Source organism: Hyaena hyaena, unplaced genomic scaffold, assembly GCF_003009895.1.
Source record: "Hyaena hyaena isolate Hyena2069 unplaced genomic scaffold, ASM300989v1 scaffold_453, whole genome shotgun sequence".
Classification (NCBI taxonomy): domain Eukaryota; kingdom Metazoa; phylum Chordata; class Mammalia; order Carnivora; family Hyaenidae; genus Hyaena; species Hyaena hyaena.
The window spans coordinates 634,446-658,117 of record NW_024081083.1 but is presented as its reverse complement, the minus strand read 5'-3'; the positions used below and the strand labels follow the sequence as shown (position 1 = coordinate 658,117).

At 43.0% G+C, this 23,672-nt stretch overlaps 1 protein-coding gene across 4 annotated transcripts in view; it reads left to right on the top strand.

Moving 5' to 3' along the window:
- CSNK1G3 (casein kinase 1 gamma 3) overlaps positions 1-19,339 on the top strand; it is a 109,490-nt gene extending 90,151 nt beyond the window's left edge. For 2 of the 4 annotated variants that reach the window (XM_039253425.1, XM_039253424.1), the window contains exons 11-13: positions 7,293-7,399; positions 7,960-7,983; positions 17,701-19,339. In XM_039253425.1, the coding sequence (XP_039109356.1) occupies positions 7,293-7,399; positions 7,960-7,983; positions 17,701-17,755 (186 nt within the window). In that variant the 3' untranslated portion in view covers positions 17,756-19,339. Of the gene's footprint in view, positions 1-7,292; positions 7,400-7,959; positions 7,988-17,700 lie in introns of those variants that run through there. The other 2 variants (XM_039253426.1, XM_039253428.1) reach the window with 2 other exon arrangements.
- Positions 19,340-23,672: the final 4,333 nt, after the last annotated feature.

Here is a 23,672-nt window from a genome sequence, read left to right as displayed (position 1 = left end):
ATATGATTATTATAATACATGAATACTGCATTTGATTCAGAACAAAGGAAGAAAGGGAGACAATGTGTTCTTTTAACCTCATTGTCTGATAAAGGGAAGAGATCAAGAGAAAAATCTTTTCGTTAATACAGAAGTGTGAGAATAATTTGCCTTGAGATTCTCTGCGTGATGATCATTATACAACCCATTGGACCAGAGTTTCCAATGTTGACTTTATATGGCAATTAAAATATTGCCTTCAACAAATACTCAGGACATGTTATCAAGTACTTTATCAGGAAAGACATTACCCTAATAAGTAAATAGCTATCTGATGATACATAAATATGGTACACATTTAGGATATTTGGAAGCAGACTCCAAGTTACCCCAGGTGAGCCATTTGGGGCCCATGGCATTGATCTTGCACCTTTCACTGTGCTCTTTTCCTGGAACTCCAAAGTGCTCTCAGCTCGGCGCCTCAAAGCGTTTCAGGCGGCTTCCTTCCAGTTGACGTGCAAGATGAAACCTCTTGCCATTTTGACCTACAGAAGGATCCTCACATACTCATCATTTCAGAAGTGCTTTTAATTGGAGCTGAATAGTGGAGTCTAAATAGGAACTCCTTGTTTTTCTAGAGTTACTATATGTCTTACAGATCAGACAGATAGGTTGCCAAGTTGATGTCCCTGTGTTTAAGAGCACAAGCCCTGGAGTCAAACTCAAGTTCACATTCTGTGCCTTAGATTATTCATCAGTAAAATGGAAATGTTAATAATACTTCCACCTCATTGTTTTGTCATGAGAATTTAGAATATATTTGGCATAGAAGGTGGGGCTTATGAAATACTAACTACTAGAATAATCTATTGCTTTTTCAGATTAAGAAACTTGGTTAGTCTCTGGGAAGTGAAGTCTAGTGGTACAGCCCAAAGAAAGCATTGTCAAAGTGGGATTTATCTAATTTTATTAAGTATCTTTAGTGTAATCATGTTAATTCACTGACTAGAAAGCTCCAGTTATACATTTGATGAACTTTTCCCACTCGAGAGATTAAAAATAATATGTTAAGTATCTGAGGACTTTATTTTGAATCTGTTCTTGGGTTGTATGTTTTGGGAAGGTTCCCAGGGCAATCATCTTTACCCTCTCTGCTCCCTTTAGAATCCTTGATTAAATATGGCTGAGAAATTTAGATGCATCACTTCCAGTTTCTTGGCCATGCATTATTCAGCAAATTTATGTAAATGTCTACTAGGAGGTGCTAGGCACCCTACTGGAGTCTTTGAATCAAAATGAGGAATAACAGGTACAAGGTGCCTGTCCCCATGGAGCTTTCAGTTGATGGGGAGATGGGGAAGGTTAATTAAACAGGCAGTGTGGTAAGTGGAGGAAGTACGGGGTGCTCTGAAAATGTATAGGGAAGGACCTAACCTGGATTTCATAGGTTAAGGTTTCCTGGAAAGAGCAATCTCTTCTTGAATTGTGTTTTTTGTTTTTAACATGTAGAATCAGTAGGGGTTAGAGTTGAAGAAGAAGGGAAACGGCTCAAGGGAGGACTGTCCCAGGCAAGAAAACAACACCTGTAAGGATGTGCTGTCATACTGAGCGAGTCACTACGATCCAGTCCAGCTGGTGTGTATGTTGTGAAATAAGACTGAGAGGTCAGCAGGAAAGAAATCATGAAGGACCTAACAGATCCTGTTATTTCATTTGTCACTTATTTGAGAATATTGGGTGGCCGTGAAGAGAATGAGCTAATAAGCAAGGTACCCTGATTAGTGTTTTCTCTAAAGGTGACTAGGGACTAGATTGGAGAGAGAAGTCTAAGGCAGGTCTGGCTGAGGGAAGTGATGGGCAGCGGAGATGAAGAGACAGGAGAGAGATAATTAGAAGGTGGAATCTAGTTTGTTGTAGGGCTGAAGGGGAAGGTAATGTCATTTAGCCCTTTTTGATCTGTTTCTGCCTGGCAAACTGGCCTCTCCAAAATGAGCTTTTATTATTTATTTAAAATTTACTTATTAGAGATAGCTTACATGCAGGGGAGGGGCAGAGAGAGGGAGAGAGAAAATCCTAATTCACACTGTCAGCGCAGAGCCCTATGTGGGGCTCAATCTCATGAACTGTGAGATCATGACCTGAGCCGAAATCAAGAGTCAGATCCCCACCCGACTGAGCCACCCCGGCCCCCAAAATGAGGTTTTAAAACATGCCACTGGCAGCAAGCTGTGCTCATCTTGCATCCCCTGGGAACCATGCCCGTGGCTGTAGCACAGCTCCTGGACACCAGGCCATCTGAGAGCCTGGTCCCGAGAGTGGACAGGTGCTTTCCCGGCAGAGGGAGGAAGACTACCGTTGAGGGTGCTACTGGCAAACTACGTGAGATGGTGCAGCTCCCGGTGGTTGTACAGCCTTGGGTTGCAGTTAAGGAACACCGTGCACCCCCCACCCCCAGCCCAGGGGGAAAGTCCAGAACCGCAAACCGTGCTCCTGTGTTGTGCCCCCAGATCTGGTGATGGGCGCGAATGCATAACATTGTCTTCCTGGACGCTGATATTCTGGTCACTGTGAGTTGAGAAATGCAAATGCAGGTGATGAGAACAGGAAAGACACACGGTAACGTGCACGGTTCCCAGCCAGAGTAGTCGGTGCCACATTTCAGCCGGTCCTCCCTTGTGTCCGTCCTGAGTACTCCTCTTTCTAAAACATTGCAAATAACCAGTTTTCGATTTCTCCATTGAGTCTTTGAAAATACAGAGGTCCTGACAACAGGGAGGAATGAGTGACCAGTACACTCGTATCTTTCTGTTCTGTTTTCCAGGGCACTGAAATCTGCTATGGGGAGGTTGTGCAGGGAGAGTAGTTGTGAGCCTTCGGGAGATCTGTCATTCCTGCTCAGCAACTTCGTCCAGCTCAGGAGATCCTTTGTCCCAGTGTCACAGGATAGATCAGCATTACAGGCTTACGTTCAGGGTCTGCTACAGTAACATTTCCAGTAACATCCCTAGAGCCTGGAGTACTCAAAGAGTATAGGGCTCTGCTTAGTTTGTGCGTAAGCAGAAGTGAGACTGGAAATCATTCTGGTGCATCTTGTTTAAAGTCCGTGAGAATGTCACTGTGCCTTCGGGTTTTCAGATGGAATATCAGGAACATCAGTTAGAATTGTCACTCTAGGCTTTAGAATACGTATGAACATGGGTTTCGTGTGGTAAGTGTGAACCTGGCCCAGATCCAGTGATGTCTTTGGAAATTACTCTTAACTATGTCTTCATTTCTTAATGTGCTTTCTTATAGATTACTTTTAGAAAAAACTTAGGGCATAAGTGAGGTATATAATGTTTCAATATTTCTAATATATTTATTGGCTAGATGGAGATCTGGTAGTGGGCTTACCATAACTCAGATAGCAATTAGGAAGATGGTGGTACAACTCATTTGTATGAAGTCATTGGATTTGGAAAGTAACTTAATTGGCCTTCTAAAGTCATTGATGACAAAGATACCGTGTGTTATCTTTGTACTCAAAAGTCTATGAGAATGACTTCTTTTGGAATCAGTATGGTGGGCAGCCCTTAAGTGGACCATCACTTATCTCCCACACTTAGCTTCAGGCTGTTTCCACATTCCTCTGCCCCCTTAAACTTTGATACACTAATAGTAATGCTGCATCTGGCTGCCTTTTTATTTATTTTATTTTTCTGTAACCTCTTAAAATAAAAATTATACTGAGTTCCTTATCACCATGGGGATATCAGAGAACATTTCTTTAAGAACAGCAAGAACAAAACACCCTGTGAAACACCTGAATTATTTTTTTAAAATTTCAGACTTGAAAGCAGCTGTCATTTTAGTTAAACTTTTGTTACAAAAATCAGCCATTGGATGCTAATATTTCATGGACTTGTATGTTCTAGTTCAAGTTATAATTCTAGAAATGTCGCATAAATGGGATCATTCTTTAGAATTTGGTTTATGAAAATAATTTGTGAACATTTGTTTCCTTGATTTAGGTCTCCAGGAATATAATGACATGCTATTCATAGTACTATATCTTTGGGGGTTTTTTGCTGTTGTTTTTTGTTTTTTGTTTTTGTAAAATCCCCCTTTGCAAAAAGACCATAGTTTTCTTAAGAGAAAAGTTTTAATACCTTGATATATTCTCATGTCACCAGTATTAAGTAGGCCGCTTTTATAGGAGAACTCTGTTACCATGTTGATTCTATTCTTAGCCTGGAATATTAGCCCTTACTTAGAGAATTGGGGAATCTGGGAAAGCAAAGAAAAATTACATTAAAGAAGTACATAATGGAAGATGTTATTTCCTTCTGGTCTGGTTCTGTCAGCTGGGTGGAATGAGGTTGAAAACATTTCACTAGAATAAAGCTTATTAATGTCAGGTATGACTTTGTGCGAACTGAAATAAGTCGGATTATATGAACTTACTGCATGTTCATACAGTTGCTCTTGCTGGAAACTTAGACTACCTGAGATGTAAGATTTTCAGTTATGTCCCTTAAAGTAAGGAAAGGCATGTTTGAAGAGCTGCCTAGAGATGGAGAGGGGATCCCTCCAGCTATCTAGGGCCATGGCGCACAGAGAAGGAAGAGACACCTGTGAATACTCCGTTGAGAGAAGAGCAGTGGAAATTGTTCAGTGAACAGTTTATCTTCTGCATGCAAAGCATCCTGCACATTACAGATAGTGGCGACGACAAGAGTGTAAGATAAGAATCTTGCTTTCCAGCTCCTTTGTAATTCAGCATAGGAGCTCTGGTGTTGTAAAAATTAAGAATAAAGAGCCAAATTATGTTTGATAACTAGAACAAATATTGACTGTTCCGTGTTTTCAGAAAGAGGGAGAAATAAAGAGGAAAAATTGCCATGGAACTCAGTAGAAGGCCAGGAAGGAGGGAGCCGGTGTCTCAACAGAGGCCGACTTAGACACAAGAGAGTTCCTCTCCTTGGGTTGGTTGTCTCTGCAGATGACCAAGGTTGTTTTTGTCTGTTCTCGGCAGTGGGCACAGGTGTAGGTTCATTTCTAGGTACTTGGTCCACTTGCCTCCATGGAGGCACCTCAGCCTCCATGATTCCTGCATTTTTCTCGATTTGCAGTTGGCGTAGAGTTACTTTACTTGGCATGTCATAACCTCTTGTTAAGAATATGTGAACTAGTGAAGTTTCAGTAAAATGGGGCTCTGTAAATGGACCCGGTATTCCGCTGTCACCGTGGTGACACATTTGATACGTTTGGTACGTTTACACTGTTTTTCTCATGATGAGGTCAGATGGGAGAACTGCTGAGATGGTTCTTGATTTTGAGCCTGGAGGTCTGGAAATACAGTAGGGACCCCTGGAAATTGGAACCATAGATAAAGGAAGAGAAGCACATTGAAGAAGAGGTATGAGAGGTTCGATTTTGGAAATACTGAGTTTGAGGTACCGAACTTGGTCTGAGTGAACGTGTGGGTCAGTGGTTGGCTCGGCAAGTACTTTCCATAGAGGTTGTAGCTGAAGCCATGGATGCAGGCGAAACTGGCAGAGTAGTGATGGCCCCCATTTATGGGGCTCCTGATATATGCCTGGTACTGTGGTTTACACATTGATTCCTTTTCATCCTCATGACAGTCTTGTTAAATAGACATTCCTGTTTCCCATTTTGTAGTTGGGAACATTGAGGTTTAGCAAGATGACGTATCTTTTCCGGGTCACATAGCTGTTAGAGCTAACTTTTGTTTCTAGACCCATCTTATTCTAGAATGCCAGCTCATGCTAAGTGATACAGAAGTGTCCGGGAAAATGAGGGCCAAGCAAAGACCGCTGGATATATTTTTCTAGGAATCATTGGTAACCTTCAAGAGTGATCTTAATAGAAATCTGGTATAGGGACAGAGTACAGATTGTAAGAAGTTAAAAAATAAATGAATGGAAAATGAAAGTGTTAAGACTATTGTTTTGAAGCAGTTTAAGGGAAAGCAAGTAAGTTTAGGATAGTAAGGTGCCTTTGTGGGACCAAGAGGATGGGTGAGAACATGGGTATTTTGCTGTGATTTCTATTTTGTTTTAGGGTTTCATTCATCCTTGCATGCATTCATTCATTTATTTCAACAATCATTTATTGACTTCTTGTCCTGTGCCAGTTTTTAGTGAGTAGATACAGTAGGGAGCAAGACAAAGTTCCTGCTGTTCTGGAGCGAGAGGAGGTGGGAGAGGGTGTCATTCCACATGATTAGAAGATCATCTGTCTGGATAAATGCTCTACAAAGAGTTAACAGTAGAGTCTAAAGGACAGAGTGTGTATAGAAAGATTATGTGGTAGAAAAGGCCTGCTTTAGGGATGTTCTTTAAGAATCTGAAAGAGGAAAATAGCCAGTAAGCAAGAAGAGAGTTGGTTCAGGCATTGAGAGTAGATAATACCAAAGCCTCAAGGTGGGAATAATTTGACATACTGAATGAAGGCTAGTGAACAAAGGAAAAGGTAAATGAGATCAAGGGGTAGGGAGGATTCGGATGTGGGGCTTTGTAAATTGGGGTAAAGAATATGGATCTTTAAGTGACCTGGGAAGTTGACACTTGAGAAGGTTTAAGCAGGTAATTATACATGATGTAATTTCCATCTTAAAATGAGCACTCTGGTTGTTGTGTGGACCATACCTTCATGGAGGGAAGGGACAGGTAAAAAAAAAAAAAAGCAGACCACCAGTTAGTAGGTTGTTACTCTCATTCCCACAAGAGATCGTGGTGGCTTGAACCACAGCCCTGGTGGTACTAGAGGCGGCAGGAACTGACTCATTTGGGGATGTGTTTTGGGGAAGGATTTAACAGGCCCCCCTGATCGATAAGATGTAAGGTTTCAGGCACAAAGCAAAATCACAGTGACTCCTGGCCCAGGGGCGTGAACAGCCGGGGAAGGAGTTGGTGGGATGTGGGGGAGACCCAGGCAGGGGTTACAGATGGAAGTGCAAGGTCTGTCGGAAGGAGCTGTATGGATGTTCCCGAGGGGACTAGTTCCTGCTGTAGCCAGGTGCCTGTGCAGATGGGCACGCCTCGGGGGACTGATGGAGACTGGGGTGTAGGAGTTAGCCTTAAAAATCTGAGGCAAAAGGAAGTTAGTTGGAAAAGCCAATATTAGATAGCCTTGATTTTTCCCAAAATATTAGAGCTATTACTTTATTTAGTTATGAACAACTCAACTACATACTAATTGTTTTGTGTTCTTCATATTAACTTTCTAATTTAAATACTTTAACCTTAGTTTTTATCATTGTATAACCTGTTGCCTCATGTGTATATATATTTTTTTTCTCTCTTTGGCAGGTTGTAAGTTCGACAAATGGAGAGTTAAACACAGATGACCCCACCGCGGGACGTTCAAATGCACCCATCACAGCCCCTACGGAAGTAGAAGTGATGGATGAAACCAAGTACGGATTTGTTTTCCTTCTTTGCTCTTAAACTATGCATGTTTGAGATTTATAGTCATACATACAATTATTCCAGGAGGTCTTTTTCAGGGCATGCACGACAAGTGATTTTAATCACTACGTTTAAAACAGTGCTATTTCAGTAAATAAATTTTATAATACAAAAATATTTAGGAACTGTGCTCAATTTCTTACTTAGAATTAACAGCCAATTTTTAGCATTTTTTAAGGAGTGCTGATGCATGAAAATTATTTCTATAGGGTAGATGCTCCTTTTTTTTTTCTGTAAGTATAAGAATAATTACCAATTTTATAGTATGCTGCATGTGTTCATATTAGCTTCACAATAGTTTTTCTGTGAATGTAAATGATAAAGCTGCTTGGAAAAAAATTAAGCATGAAAAACAATGTAATGTTTTCAATGTGGGCTACTTCTGATGATCTCTCTCTCTCTCTCTTATCCCCCCCTCTCCCTCCCCCATTTCCCTCCCCCCCATCTCCTTCCCTCCCTTTCTCTCTCTTTTTTCCTGTATTTTTTTTTTGTGTGTGTATGTGTATAGCTGCCAGAAAGTGTTGAACATGTGGTGAGTTTGCAAGTGTAGGCAGGCAGAAATAGCTCCCTTGACTGTCATTTCAAAGATTTTTGCTTTTGTAAAAAGCATGCCTTTCCACATAGAAATTATAATTGGTGAAAGTTGTTCAAAAATATTTGCTATTATTTATTTGAGGTCTGAAAAGCAAGAATTCATTGTTTGAGGAGCTCTTTTGCCTGCTGCAACTTTCTTTTTTTTTTTTTTTTTGCTTTAAGTGGCATAGACTTGGGGGCACCTTTTAATTGAGTAGTTGATAACACCCACTCTGCTTATGCTTGTGCGTTTGTTTTATAACACGGAGGCTTTATTTGCTGTTTAAACAGGAAGAATTTTGAGTTTTCAGCTCTCTTTTTTCCTGTTTGTAATTTTTCATTCGCGTAGCAGATCTCCCCTACCCCTGTAGCTTTACTAAATCCGTAGGTCATTTACTAATTGTATTGCCATTGAAAACACAGGGAAAACACTGGTACATTTCATGATTAACTGGAGAGAGAGGGTGTTAGGAAAGTCCTAAATAGTTCCTGCTACTTGCAGATATTATGAAAAAAGATTCTGTTAGTTGAGTTCATGTTGAATTTAAACTATCCTCTGCTTTTTTCTTTTTTCTAGTCCTAATGCCATGTTTAAAACGTTCCTCTTAGTTGGGGCACGTGGGTGGCTCAGTCCATTTAGCATCCGACTCTTGGTTTTGGCTCAGGCCATGAGCTCATGTTTCGTGAGTTCGAGACTGTCATCGGTCTCTGCCGACAACTTGGAGCCTGGTCGGCTTCAGATTCTGTGTCTCCCTCTCTCTCTGCCCCTCCCCTGCTTGTGCTCTCATGCGCACACACTCTTTCTCTCTCTCAAAAATAAATAAACATTAAAAAATTTTAAAGAAAATAGAATACTCATCTTAGGGTGTCTGGGTGGCTCACTCAGTTAAGTGTCCGACTCTTGGTTTCTGCTCAGGTCAAGATCTCACAGCTTTGTGGGTTCAAGCCCCACATTGGGCTCTGTGCCGGCAGCGTGGAGCCTGCTTGGAATTCTCTCTCCCCCTCCCTCTCTCTCTGCCCCTTCCCTACTCACACTGTGTCTGTCTCTCTCAAAATAAATAAATAAACTTAAAGAAAAAAAAGGTCTTGGGGTACCAGGTGGCTCAGTTGGCTAAGCGTCTTACTTCGGCTCAGATCATGACCTCGCAGTTCGTGAGGTCTAACCCACTGTCAGGCTCTGTCCTGGAGCCTGCTTCAAGTTCTGTGTCTCCCTCTCTCTCTGCCCCTTCCCTACTCACACTGTGTCTGTCTCTCTCAAAATAAATAAATAAACTTAAAGAAAAAAAAGGTCTTGGGGTACCAGGTGGCTCAGTTGGCTAAGCGTCTTACTTCGGCTCAGATCATGACCTCGCAGTTCGTGAGGTCTAACCCACTGTCAGGCTCTGTCCTGGAGCCTGCTTCAAGTTCTGTGTCTCCCTCTCTCTCTGCCCCTCCTTTGCTCATGCTGTCTCTCTCTTTCTCAAAAATAATTAAATAGTATAAAGAAATTTTTTAAAAATCTTTAAAATGTTTCTCTTAGTTTTCAGGACAAATTTTGATTCCGCCTGGGGGTAAATAAAGAAAGTTACTTAGGTTATTAAATTTTGAAACATTCTCCTCACATCCAAAAGAAACCTTACATAAATTTCAGCATAATGCCTAGTTGCTGGCTGCAAGATGAGGAAACTTCTGTTGTGGGCATTTCTTTTTAAAGACCCATAGTGATCACATATCCATTTTTATCACCTTATTGACAGTATGACCTAGTTTAGTAGATTTGAGAATAGAATTAGTCCGCTACATACTTGTGCACTTTTACCTCAAGAAAAACACCGCAGTTGACGTGTGTTTGTGCAGGCGTAAGCCAAGTTACAGAAGTAGGGTGGCAGTGTGGCCTGGTGGGAGGCGCATGTCCTGGGCGGGCAGGCTCAGGTGGGACACCCCTGCCTGTGTCACGTACACTTACCTTCTCAAAGCGTGCTTCTTGCTGTGCAGAATGGGCCCCTGAATACCTCCTTTGTCGTTGCTGCGGAAATGAACGCTGATAATGCAGTTTGCGTGGTGCACGGCGGGGGCCTGATGGTTGTTCCCACCCCGTTTGTTCCTCCTCTTCCGGCTGCTGGGGACCTTTCTCGTCTGTGTGCTGTCAGCCGTGTGCTTCTCCCATCAGTGTCTCACATTTTTACGTCCATACCCACCCTCTTCCCTCAGACCGGCCGTTCTGTGCACATGTCGTGCCAGGTGCCTGCTTTTAACGAAATCGATGCCCTTTTCCCAGTTTATTTAATCACCACTTACACTGCTTGGGTTTTAGGATATCTCAAACTGCCCTTGCCCTTAAGTAGGCTGCACAGCAGCAGGGAGGACTGCAGTGTGCTAGCGTCCATGCCTCGTTTGTACCTGACAGCTCCCGTGAAAAGGTATAGGAACCTGCAAGCGCTTATGAAGGAAAACCTTACTTATGCCAGGGTGATCAGAGCATGCTCTCTGGAGGTGACTGGGAAGAATGGCACAGTAATTTATTTCATCGGGATGATGGTGTGGGTGTATATGTTTATGGGTTTGGGTTTCCCTCTGTAGGTGGTGCAAGATGAGAAAAAAACAAGTGCTGTTTGGAAGGCTCTTCGTGAAGGAAGGGTCCTCCCTTGCCTGGAGCCTCAAGTCCGGGTTCCTTGACGTGGCTGGCCCCAGGCCCCTCGTCCCCTCCTACTCTGGCCTCTGCTCCTCTTCATTCTCCATTCCCAACCCTGTGCTCCATGGGTTCCTGCAGTCTGCTGTCGGCATGTTCTCTTGATCTCTGTCCCGCTTCTTGAAGCTTCTCGAATTTCTTGAAAGCAAGACCTTTTCCATCTTCAGATAGATCCCTAGGGCCTCACGCAGGATGATGCGTTACTACTAGAGAGCTGTGATTGCATAATGTGGCATGTCCGTACAGTGGACCGTTAGCTGACAGTGCAGAACACTGAAATCAAGCGCACGATACCAAGTGAAAGAAGCCAGCCACAAAAGGCCACATATCTATGATTCCATCTACGTGAAACGCCCACAGAGGTCACTCAGGAGAGAAGAACACGGTCGTTGGCGAGGGCCAGGGATTGGGGGGCGGGAGTCACTGCTGACAGGCGGGGTTAGGTGGTTTCTTTTGGGGGCAGCGACAGTGTTTTCACGTTTGATAGCGGTGACGGATGCAGAGCTCTTTGAATATATTAAAAACCACTGGATGGTACGTTTTAAAAGGGCGAGCTGTATGAGATGTGAATTCTAGCTTAAGAAAGCTGTTTCTTTTTTTAAAACCTGGTTAGCAACCCATGATTTCAGGACAGCCTTACTCCAGATGGGATTCAGAAATCCTCCAGCCTCCCCTGCCTCTCGCCTGGTGAAAAACTCTTTCCACACATCACACCGGTTTCCATCGAATCAGGGTGATGTTACATTCGTACCATCTCAGTCTGTCACGAAGACACGTGAGCGTGGTTTTTATCCCACGTTGCGTCTTGGGCTTCTCTTCTCTCTCCCAGCAGTCTCTAGGTTCTGGGAACCTGCCAAGATTTCTCCTCCATGGTGTGTTTCCAGCTGCCTTTCTTTCTTCTTCCTTGTGATTGGCAGACCTCCCCCTCACCCCCCCCATTCAGTATAATATATTTGACAGTTGACATTTTATTTATTTTTGAATGTTTGTTTATTTTGAGAGGGAGAGAGAACAGTGGAGGGGCAGAGAGAGCGAAGGGGGGAGAGAGAGAGAGAGAGAGAGAGAGAGAGAGAGAGAATCCCAAAGAGAGAGAACACTGTCAGCATAGAGCCCCGCCTGGGGCCCGAACTCACCAACTGGGAGATCGTGACCTGAACTGAAATCAAGAGTCAGACATTCAACCGGCTGAGCCACTCAGTGCCNAGAGGCCAACTTGGGGCCCGAACTCACCAACTGGGAGATCGTGACCTGAACTGAAATCAAGAGTCAGACATTCAACCGGCTGAGCCACTCAGTGCCTCTGGATATTTTAGACTCTCAAGGTTCGATCTAAGGTTTCCAAATGATGGAAATTATGCTGTCATCCAGCACATAAAGTGGCTCCTTCATTAGTAATGAGCTTTTGCCTTCTTCACTGTAGCAGAGAATTTTTTTTTTTTCAAGACTGGTGATACAAATGATAGTACCTTACCATTCCTTCCAGGAATTTAGGAAAACAAGGCTTCCTTTGGTTTAATTATTGACTTTTTAAGTAGCACGTCATTGCCTTTTTTCATCTTTTTTTCTTTCTTTCCCTTTCGCAACATTGCTGTGTATTTGGTGAAATATGATGATTATGAGGAGAAGTCAAGGCCCTGGTGTTCCCTAGGAACAGAGAGCATGTGACCAGTGGCTGTCACTTGGTGGTCCTCTGTCCTGGCTTCGAATCAGCAGCATCTGCGGAGTCTGCAGAATAGGCCGGCACTGAGGCTGCCCTGTCAGAGTTTGAGACTTCACTCGTCTGTGGTGGGGGTCTGGTTGACAGTACGGTTAAAATGCTTGTGAGCTAATTCTCAGGGGCAGGCAGGATTGGGAATCAGTGGCCTAATACAAGGTATTCCAGGATTAGCCTAGAGGATACGGTGTTGCTGGATTTCAGAGACGGGAACGTGCGCTGCTGGCTGGGAGATCAGAGACCTCTTCGTGGGTAAGGGCACTTGTGTCCTGCTTCTCGACCCTGGTAGGTTTGGCTCAGGACTTGGGTACGGGAGATGGGCTGTGAGCGGCCGAGCAGCATTGGGAGCCGGGAAAGAATGCAGCAGGCGTGAGGACTAACCTGGGCCTGTACAGAGTGTGTGAACGCACCGTGGCGGGAGCTGGTCTCAGGGCCCCTTTGCAAGCGACCCTCAGCGCCAGGGAAGAAACAGACATGATCCGGTCTCAGGACAGAGAAGCAAGCTGTGGCGTTTAAGCCAAGAAACAGGATAATCAGATTGAGCCTTGAGGCAGTTAGTTTGGCAGCACTTTTTGAGGCTTACGTCCTTTCTGGGGCTCATTAGATTCTGTCACATCAGTACATCCTCCCTCCTTCCCTCCCTTCTGTAGTATGGGCTGCCTGGACGAGAAGCTTGATGCCGAGTGAGACCAGGAGAGTGGAAGTAGATTGGAACCAGATTGTAAGAACCGTGTGGACTTAACGTCTTAGACCGTGGAGAGCCTTTGGTGAGATTTAGAAGGCAAAGGGTGAGGCCACCTCTAGGAGGCACGATTGGATGGCGCGCTGGGGAGAGGAGGAGACTTAGCCTGGACGTCTGTTAAGAGGCTCTTAGCAGTGGTGGAGGCCACAGGCTCTGAAGTAGGCTGGGCCGAGAGGATGACCCAGCTTTGAAAGTCATTTCGGACTTAAGGGACCAATAGCATGGGGATGGAGAGGAAGGAGTTGAAGATGGGGCTAGATCTGTGGTTCCCAGTTAGAGTGGTTACGCGGACGCACTTGGGCTTCTGTCTAAACCCTTCTGGCTTAACCGATCAGTTGCGCATATTTTACATAAGGGATCCAGATATGTGAAAGTACATTTCATTTATAGGTTTTTGAGGGGGAAAATTCTTTGTCAAGGAATTAAAGATAGGTATATACTCAACAACCCAGACAAGGAGAGGCTAGGCTCCAGAGTCCTAAGTGGGTAGGGTCTGGGAGGTACAAGCCAGTCTCACAACTGAAGGTGGAGACACTGAGTTATTGCTGAAAGGACAGATAGGAACTTCAGATCCAGACAGAGAAACAAGTGTCATTTTCTGGGTAGCTGTGTGAGAAGGAAGTATATGATGTGGATCTGGGAAGACCGTCAAATCCGAGAAGAAGAGAAGAGGCAGAGAGTAAAGGGGAAACTGCGGTATAATGTCACAAGTGGTGCCTTGGCCCGTAGGCTTTCTTCATAGTTGACAGGGACTTTGACCCACTATGATTTCCTGTTTACTACCTAAACAGTTTTTACAGCGACAACCCTCAAGTTCATCAGAAGCAGCATTTCCCAAGAATTTAAGAGTAGAGACATGGCTTCAAAGCTTTTAGGCTAGGTCCGGAATCACAGAAGCAGGAGCCTGACCCGAGAGAGCATATTGGCTTGCTGGGACCACATAGGCATAATCTGGAAAGATTCCAAAGTATTCCTGCCGTTTGGCTGTATTTACAGTTACTGTTAGCGATAAATTTTTCCCCCTTTCAGCTGTACCAAGTGTTAAAATCTCATGGTCTCTTTTTACACATTTGCCTGTGCTCGTTATACGTGGATGGCACGCGGGCCACTTGGTATCACCAGTCCTCAGCTCATAGGTTCTGGCCCAAGGACTTCCTGGAGGTGGAGAAGCTGGAGGCGGAGGGGTGGGGGGCAGGGAGTGGGGGGGGGGCAGGTGCACGCAGACAGAGCGGTGCCACTCGGGATTAGTCTCCCTGAAGAGTCTGGCACAAACCGCTTTTCCCCAGGGAAGCATCACAGGCACCAAAGTCTGCATTCTGTGAGCTTTCGCGAGGGCATGTGGGCCCCAGGGAAGAACTCCAATGTTAGAACAGGCTTTTCTGACTTGCTTCTTACACTAGCAGTTGCGATGATGAGGCAAGTCTTCCATTTAGTTGGTAAAGATTTTTGTGGCATTTTTGTGCCCGTTTGTGGGGTGTTTCTACGGACAACCCCTTACGAAGCTTACATTCAATGTAAGATAATATGTAAATAAATAAGATAAATTCAGATGAGTTCTGAGGACTGAGGGGAGCTTAAACACGTTGACAGAGTGGCTGTGTGGGAGCAGCACGGTTTTAGATTGAAGGGAATGCATAGGAGACCCAGTTTCTTAATCACTAAGACTGTAAATCATCTGTTTTGGTTTTAAGAAACGAGCCACAGGGTAAAAAGCAGTTTTCTTTTCAACTTTTACAACCATATTGTACTTCCAGAGCATCTTGCCTTTATGTGGAGGCATTCATAGTGCATGCAGCAATGCTGCCCTCTGGTGGTAGTGCTTTAAATAGCACGCCAGCTTCACTACAAGTCTGTTTCAGGGGTGTACTCTTTTTCTTGTGGGATTTACATTTTAAAAATAGATGTCTTTTTAAGATTGCTTTTTAATTTAAAAGGTCTCTGCTGTTATGATTCATTTGAAAATCTTATTTAGTCTCAAATAAATGCTTGAGCTGGCTTGCTGTGTTAAATAATACATAATTGAAGGAAAGATTACCTAAGAAATAGGAAGAACTCTGCTGTCTAGTGAATTGGAAAGAAGATTAATGTTACTAGAAAAACAAGTCAGACAAGGTGAATTGCTAGTAATACAAGTGTGGAAAATGCTTTAAATACCCCGCACCAAAAGGCTTGTTTAAAACACTTTTTTAAACACTTCTTTGAATACCTTTTCAGCCAAAAAATTTTAAAAGATTGCAGTTTGGAATTTGAAAAGACAAATGTCAGTATTTAGGAACAGTGAACATTATCTGTAGTACTTTATATTAAATAATAAATTTCCATTGAAATGTGATCCTATTCTTAAATTTAATATTTTGAGTATTTGGTCTCTTCTCAATACCAACTAAAAAAATTTTTTTAAACAATATGAACATTTTTTGACTCTTTCCTAAGTCCTTTATTAAAAGGTTTTTTTTTTTTGAATCATGATTTTCATCTCTAGCCATTTGACTTAAATAACTTTTTATTTCACTGTTTTATTTTAGAAAATTTATGTATATAACAGACTTGAGAAAGTATTTGGGTAGCTGACAGTTACAAATAAATTTGACTTATTTTATAAATGCAAGAAAAATCTATTGTACCTAGAGTCTTCTTTTACAGAAGTGGCTCTTTTCAAGGCCCTTGATTGGGTAATTTATCTCTGGTTTCTCTGGCAGTCACCTTAGAGGAAAATTCATAAAGATTGATAGCCATACATATTTCTAGTTGAATCTTTATCAACTGATATATACAGTTTTGAATTATTCACACTCCACAGTCTAATCATGATGTGTTGTTTGAGTGGGGTTAAAAAAAAACACAGTCGTGTAATTTGGGTTTGAATGCCCCCTAGTGATTTCATAGTCATGCCATAAGTCACTATAAATGGTCTGAAATTATTTTTGACTAATGATAATGTGGGTGGAGCGATTATATAATTTAGCTGGACAGAATGGGTTTCTGTTTACATTTCTTTCGCAGAAAGAGAGAAAAGATATCCAGTAATTTTTTCATCTTCCACAGTCTTTTGCTGGATAGGCCACTTGAAGTTATATGGTCTGTTATGCTTAGCTTGAAGTCGTTCGTTGAATATTCTTTTATGCAGTTGGGCTGCTGAGAATTACAGGAACATCTTTATAAGGTCACATTGTGCTCAGGCTTTGAATTGGCAGTATTTTGTTCATTGAATCACCATGCATATAAATATTTCTTTAATTACAAAACAGGATTGACCTATTTTTATACGTACCCACATCGGACTTCCGTGGAAAAAAGGAAGTCTCCGTCTGTGTTGCCCAGCCCCTTGGTGTTCTGATAGATGTACTTTGGGTTACCTGTGCATGAGGAAAAGAATTAGACCTTTATTTGAGGGGGTGCCAGGCTTTTAGAATATGCATCTGCATGTATTTGTTGTTGTTTTCGTTGTCCTTGTGAGCTGCTACTCAGTGCTTTCCATTTAGCTTTGACTTTGTACCAGCCTCGGCATGGTTCTCCAGGGTTACGTGTGCTGTCTTCTCCGGACTAGGAGAACTTCCTGCGGGGAAACGAGGCCTCTCAGGGGTCCTCGCTAGCGTTTTTCACCTAGCAATAAAAACCAGTCTGCTGTTGTCTCATAGACCACAAAACGGAATCCCCTAGATTCTGCTATTTTAAACGTTACGCATAATTTTTACCTTAATTTACTTACGAAAAGCTTGACCGTAACCTGTGCAGAATGAAAGGCGGCCATACTTGACATTCTGGTTCATGTTCTTTTCTCTCTTCTGGTTTGTAAGTTGGTGGAAAATGTTTATTGAAGAGTGTGCTTGGGATTCCTCTTAACTTTTGGAAACTAAACGAATTCTTGCTGCGAATAAAATCCTCACTATTAGGATCATTGTTGCTTTTCTTTTCACCTATTTATTCATAATTTTTTAAATATAATCTGTTGTTAAATTGGCTAACGTACAGTGTGTACAGTGTGCTCTTGGTTTGGGGGTAAGTTCCTGTGGTTCATATCTTCCACACGACACCCAGTGCTCATCCCAAGTGCCCTCCTCAGTGCCCCTCACCATCATTGCTTCTCTCCTCCTAACTCTAATTCCAGTTCACCTTACGCGTCTCCTCGCTTTCTTCCTGGCCTTAACAATCAGATGTAAGTATCAGGAAGAAAGGGAGAGGATGGGTATGGTGAGTTTCATAAAAGCCTGCCGCTGCCAGAGGCTCATGAGTGTTCAGGATACAGCGGGTCAGTGAGGATTCAGCATTCCGCAGCTTCTCAGCCCATCTGGGTGCAAAGCCTTTTCAGCTGAGTGGCTCCTTTTAACGTCGCACAGATGCCTTGCCCTCCTCCTTAAAGGCACGTTGATGACACAGCAGCAATAACTCTGCCGTAGGCTCACTAATCTGTTTGCTTCCTTGGCATGTTCACCGTGTATCTTGCATTAGCCTGTTGCTTTCTGTGACCACTGAAATTAATAGGCTAACGTCATCCTTCCCGAGGCCCTTTCAGTACTCTTGTAATAAAAGAAGCGTTTCCCTCCACCCGCAGGTGCTGCTGTTTCTTCAAACGAAGGAAAAGGAAAACCATACAGCGTCACAAATGACTCTGGACACAGACAGATCACGGGGAGTTACTTATGCGCTCGTCCGCCGTCTTGTGATGAAAATCATCTCCGTAGTGACCACGTGCGTTTCCGAGGACTCACTCCTAGAAACAAAAATGTCATACTCTCATACTTCATTTTGTGGTTGTCTTACATTCATATGGTTTTGTTTTGTTTTGTTTTGTTTTGTTTTCTAATTTAACTTTCACGGAAGCTTTAAAGTTTTGTCAGCACCCGAGTGCTTTGCCCGTCAGTGAACGGAGCGGACCAGTGAGGTGGTGTCGATGCCTGGCATCCCAAGGACATGTTTTCAGAAGCTCCCCTCCTGTTGTAGAAAGCAGCATAGCATCTTCCGTGTCAGCCAGTTATATACCTGATGTGGTTTTTGATGACTTTCTGTAAGAGCATAAGCAAACAGGAAGCCCCCCCCCCAGTGGATAATGCGGCAGAGAAGGCCCCGTTGCCTCAGCGCGTAAAAGAAGTTACTTTACGAGCCGTTCATTTCTTGTGTGACATCTGCATCGATTTCAGTGCTCCCGATGGTACTGCTGTCCGTGAGTCATGTTCACGTTCTCTCTGTGAAATCGTGGTACAGTCACTGCCCAGAGGTACCGAGGAAGAAGCTCTCGGGGCGCGGCCGAGGGCGGCACTAGAACAGAACCGCGGGTCATGCGGCGAATACAAGCTCCGCTTCTGTCGCACCAGTTCGTGAAGCTCAGTGTTGCTGAAGTGGCAAAAGCGCTTTTCTTAGGGGGAAAAAAAAGCAAAATATTTGTATGATGTAACTTTATGCTTCCAGGTAATACTGTATGTTAGACAGCAAGAAATGAATACTCTGAGAAATGAAATATGTTGGTTTTTTTTTTTGTTTTGTTTTTTGATTTTTAAATACACTAAGGAGAAGAAACAAATGTGAATCCCATCGCGATGTATAAGGTCGAAGTCTGAGGAGAGAGCCCCCTGAAGCCTACTGCTGAATGATCACACTCTCCCTTAAGCAGAAAACGTCGATGTGCCATGCAGTGGTGTCTGGTGATTAATCATTTGCTCTTTGATTTAAAAAAAAAAAAAAAGACCCCTCCACCCCCAGCAATAAAGACTGGGTCACTCTGTTGCCCTCTGTGCACATTAGCCTCTTGTATTCAACTTTGCTGGTTCTCTGGAATTTTCCTACCTTTTAGTATAATTTTGATGACGGAAAATTATTTTGGAAAGGATGGGTCAGGTGCTTTGCCTCCAGTCTGTTGAAGTGCCTGCATATGAACAGAGTAATAGTTCTGTACACACAGGAAGTCCATTCCACTGTTTTACGTGTGCTTTGTGTGAAGCCATAAAGATCACAAGTGTATTTGGTCCCAGTCTGCCAGCCAGAATTTTCGAGCAGAGTTAAAAGAGAAAGACTGGCTAGAGAGAGAATTATGTGTTTCAGATCCTCACACTCGCCTTCCATTGATGGCATTGTTACTTACCCTTTCCACGCAGCCCTTTCCTTTGTCTGTAAGCAGCATGCCTTCCGGCGTGCTTATTTATTTTTATTGTCTCAAGGTATCATTTAAACTGCGTAATTAAAGTGAATAAATTACATTTCTGACTTCCGTTGTTGCATTCACAGGGATTTGATTGTATTTGTAATTTATTTTTCTTCGTAGCCCAAAGTTCGGTGTATCGTTTTTTTTTTGTTGAATTAGGCGCCCATACCAATACTGCAGATCAGGACATTGTTTATCATCGTTGCTCTGAATCCTCTGATCATTTCAAGTTCTTGATCTGAGAGGCCCACGCTCAGCCTCGAAGACATTTGCTGTATAATTTGGTCAGCCCTTCCCATTCTGTCTGTCTGTATACCGTCACGATGTCTTAAATGACAGGAGTCGCATACTGAGGTTTTCTTTTTGTTTGCCCTGAGCAATGCAGATGGATGTTTTGGCCGTAATAATGTGAAACCACTTCTTTCTTTACAGTATTTGACCAAATTCGTGTGTCTATGATATTTGTAAATACATGCGATATCTGTATTTCTTATCATAAGCCTATTTAGTTTTATTCTCAGTAGGGTTTTTGGACTGTACAGTGTTTATATGATCTGAACTCCTTATACATAAGAAGGTGTGTATATTAATCCAATTATGGACTTAAAATATTTTAAAAGTATAAATACCCTTATTTGCTGCAAAGACCAGTGTGCAGACATTTGCTTTTTAGCAATATTTTTAAGTGCTCCATTTTAATGCCAAGGAGTAAGGCTTCTGGTAACACAAACTGGTCAATAATAGGTGATGCAGGTATGTTCAGGTTAAGCCAACAATGTTTTGCATTTTTATGCTTCTTTTCTGTCGACACTAATGAAGTCAACATTGCCTGAATGTCTGAATAATGAAACACATCCCTGTTTAAAAGTATGTAACTGAAAAAGAAATAAAAAATAAAGGTAGTTTTTTTAAACTTGCTTTTCCCCCCTTCCTCTCATCGTGGGCAAAGTGATGCTGCTCCTCCTGACATGAGGTAGGCGTTGAAAAACTCCCAGTTTCCACTTGGTCTGGTCTCTGTGAGATGCAGCTCTGTGCTCTAGGGGGTTTCTGTTCCTGTTAGAATTTTGCTTTGTTGGAGCCCCGTCGTAAGAAGTACATACCAGGGAGTATCTGGGCTCTGTTTAATGAAGGTCCAAGACAAACCCCTTCTACACCTCCCGGAGCCACGTGATAGAGCACATAATTAAAACTAATGCCGCTAATCAACCAAGGCCAAGAAACAGAATCGTTTCACTCTAAAAACGAACTCCTACGAGGGTGTTTGCGGACATGAAGCGTCATCCGTCCGTTTTAAGTGGATGACTTTATCATTGCAGATGGAGAGCCTAGATCTGTGACGGTGTCTCCCAGTTCAGTCTGGTGCCAGGTGCTCTAAGGAGTCTCCCCGATTGGTATTGACGGTGCAGGGCTGACCGAAAGATGCCACTGCTGAGATAAGACAAAGCAGCGCACACAGAGCACTGCCGTTCGGAGACCAAAGAAGGAGTTGGAGAAGAGACCTGGTGGTCACAAGGCCTTACCTAGAAGCATCCGACTTAACGGGGGTTCGTTCCGAGCGATCACATAGCTGACTCTGCCAGCCCCTGTGAATTGCACGTGGCTTACTTGGCAGGGTGGACATTCTCCCACGTAACTTTAAGTCCCGTGCAAGCGCTGTCTTCAGACCTACCTGATCCCGGTGGAGAGTCCCAAATCGGTCTCTCTCTGTCTCTCTTTGTTTTGCCTTCTGCTCTGCTGCTTTCATTGCCAGGGAGACTTTTCATGTGTGATAGTAAAGTGCTCCACCCCCTGCCCCAGCAGCTGCGGCCTCGCTCTGCCCTGGTCACCTCAGCCAATACCGAGAGCGGCTGTCCTCAGCCTTTAACAGAATCCCAAGACTGACCTTTACTGCTTGATTGGTTCGCAGGCCCGCCCCTGAGCCAATTACCAGGGCCACGGGGGTGTTTTCCCACCGTCAGGGGATCCCTTGGACTGAGAAGTGAGGTACAAGGGGGTGTCACCCAAAGGGAATTGAGGGCATCGTTACCAGAAGTTAGTATTCTGATACTGCACAGGCAAGGTCCAGAGATCATCACCATTTTGGTGAGAAAAAGAAAATGCGGCTGGCAGGCAGACCTAATGGTTCTAAATTAGAAAAACATATTATTACTGGAATTGTATTCGTCTGAGTGTGTTGCTAGAAATCACATCGAGTGAGTACACTTGAACAATGTCCTAGACCCAAGTCAAAACAGAGGCCGTAAGTTCTATGTTTGGTGTGCTTTTGTTTTTGTCTTGTGTTTAAGGTTTTTGTGCTAGAGCTGGATTAATCGAGCAAAAAACTGCTTTTGCTACATAGAGTACAAGCAAGTGGAAGTACGAAGCTCTGCAGACGTTCAGGAGAACTAGTTTCTTCTCTGCCTCCGTCTCCCGCAGTCCCACATGTTTCTTTCGTAGGAAATTTACTTCTTGAGAATCCGTGGATCATAACCAAGGAAAGGACTTAGGTCTAGAAGTATTATCAAGTAGTATTGCTGGGATATAAAAGCACTTTTGCCAGAAAGACAGGGAAATTCACCATATTACAATTGTATTTAAAGGTAAAAACACCCCCGCACTGCTCTAGAATGAGGGTTGGCACATTTTGGTAAAGTTTAGGCTTTGTGGGCCCAGAGACCAAAAAGGCTCTTATATACTCTAACTAGAAAGAATTTCCACTAATTTTTCTATTGATGAAATCCAAACTATATATTAATACCTGAGTACAATTTTTTTTTTTTGTAATGCAAGTCTACTAATGATAAGAGTTGGATTATTTCAAGGGGATACTTTTTCACTCAATTGGTGTTTGAAATCAATGGTAAACGTTCATCTCTTACACCAATTCATAATGTGATTTTATCTATTTCCTCTTTGAAAATGTCTCTACGTAGGTAGATAGCATCAGATACTGTTATCAATCCTCACATGTATGATTTTAATTGAGCAGATTTATCATTTGGAAGAGGTTTGTAGAATTCCACTCTTGACATTCACCTTTTGGTATATCATTTCATTGCCCGTATAATCCCTTCCTGTTGAAGGCTAAGTAAATGTTCCTCAGTGCTACGGTTAAATGGATTTTGAAGATGGAAATATCCTTTGAACTTGTGCAGAGATCGAAAAGTCCAGCTGGAACTATAGCTGAGTTTGGAAAATAGATCCACTGCAAATTTGTGTGGGGATGGACCTTTTGCTCCATTTGAACTTGATGGCACGGGAAGTTGTGCAGAGCAGCTTGACATCACTTGTGATTTACACGTTAGCCGCCACCATATTGACTCGGCAGCGTGCAGTGTTAGTGTCACGTAGAAGCGCTGTTCTGCCTTGTGATTTTAAGTTGAGTTCATTAGGAAACATCACATCTGCCGCACAAGCAAAATTCAGCATTCGTTTCTAAGAGGCAAAGGTGATGCTCGCTCAGAAAATTTGGTCCTGGTCCTGAGCTGGAAACATCACCACAGAACTTTACCACTGCCATCAAAGTGCTCCATACCTGGGCAAGTCTGGACACTCTGTGTGTATTTCTGGCAGAACTTAATGGAAGTGATGATGGCTGAGACCACAAGGGTGAACTCACCCTTGACTAGTTCCAGTTACATGACAAATGCACATATTTTCCACAAAATACCTGCTAACAAGTAACGTACATATACATGGGCTTTAAACGTTTTACAGTTTTGCGAGCTTTGTAAATGTGTGCAGGATACCTTCTTCCACCCCACACGTTTTTACCACCCTGCATTTGTGGCCACACATCTTAGCAGATTCCATTTCATCTTGCACCGAATCGGTGTTTTCCTAAGTTCCTTAAAAATATTCTTTGATACAGTTGCTCCACGGAGGCTATTCATAAAAGCTAATTCTTGAGTCACTTCATGCTCAGCTTTGACTTCTCTAGTAAACAAAAACTGGGCAGTATTGATAATGTCTGTTGACTCCTCCAAGGCTAAGGGAAACTACCTGAAATCATTGGCCTTGGTTTTTGGTTGACTGTCGGTATATCTTCGAGTCTTCCAAGTGCCTGTCCTTGCTAGCAAGCTAGTGTTGAGCAAATTTATTTTCTCTGGACATACTTCCCGGCTGCTGTAGGCAAACAGTTAAGTTTAACCCACCATGAGTAAACAGCTCTATGTGGCTAACAGTGAGCCGTTTGGGAAGTGACTTCACTTTGTTGCACCCTTGTTCTCATTTCTTTGTGTCTGTGAAACAATTCTTCTCTGATGAGCTACTCTGTTTTAAGTTTTCTCACTTTTCTAGCTGTTGCTCTTCTGTGAGCCCGGGGGATACTGTGATGAGTGCCCCTTCTGGTAATGTCACCATAAATTGTATTCTTTTCGCATAGCTACAGCGTCATCACCTAATAAACA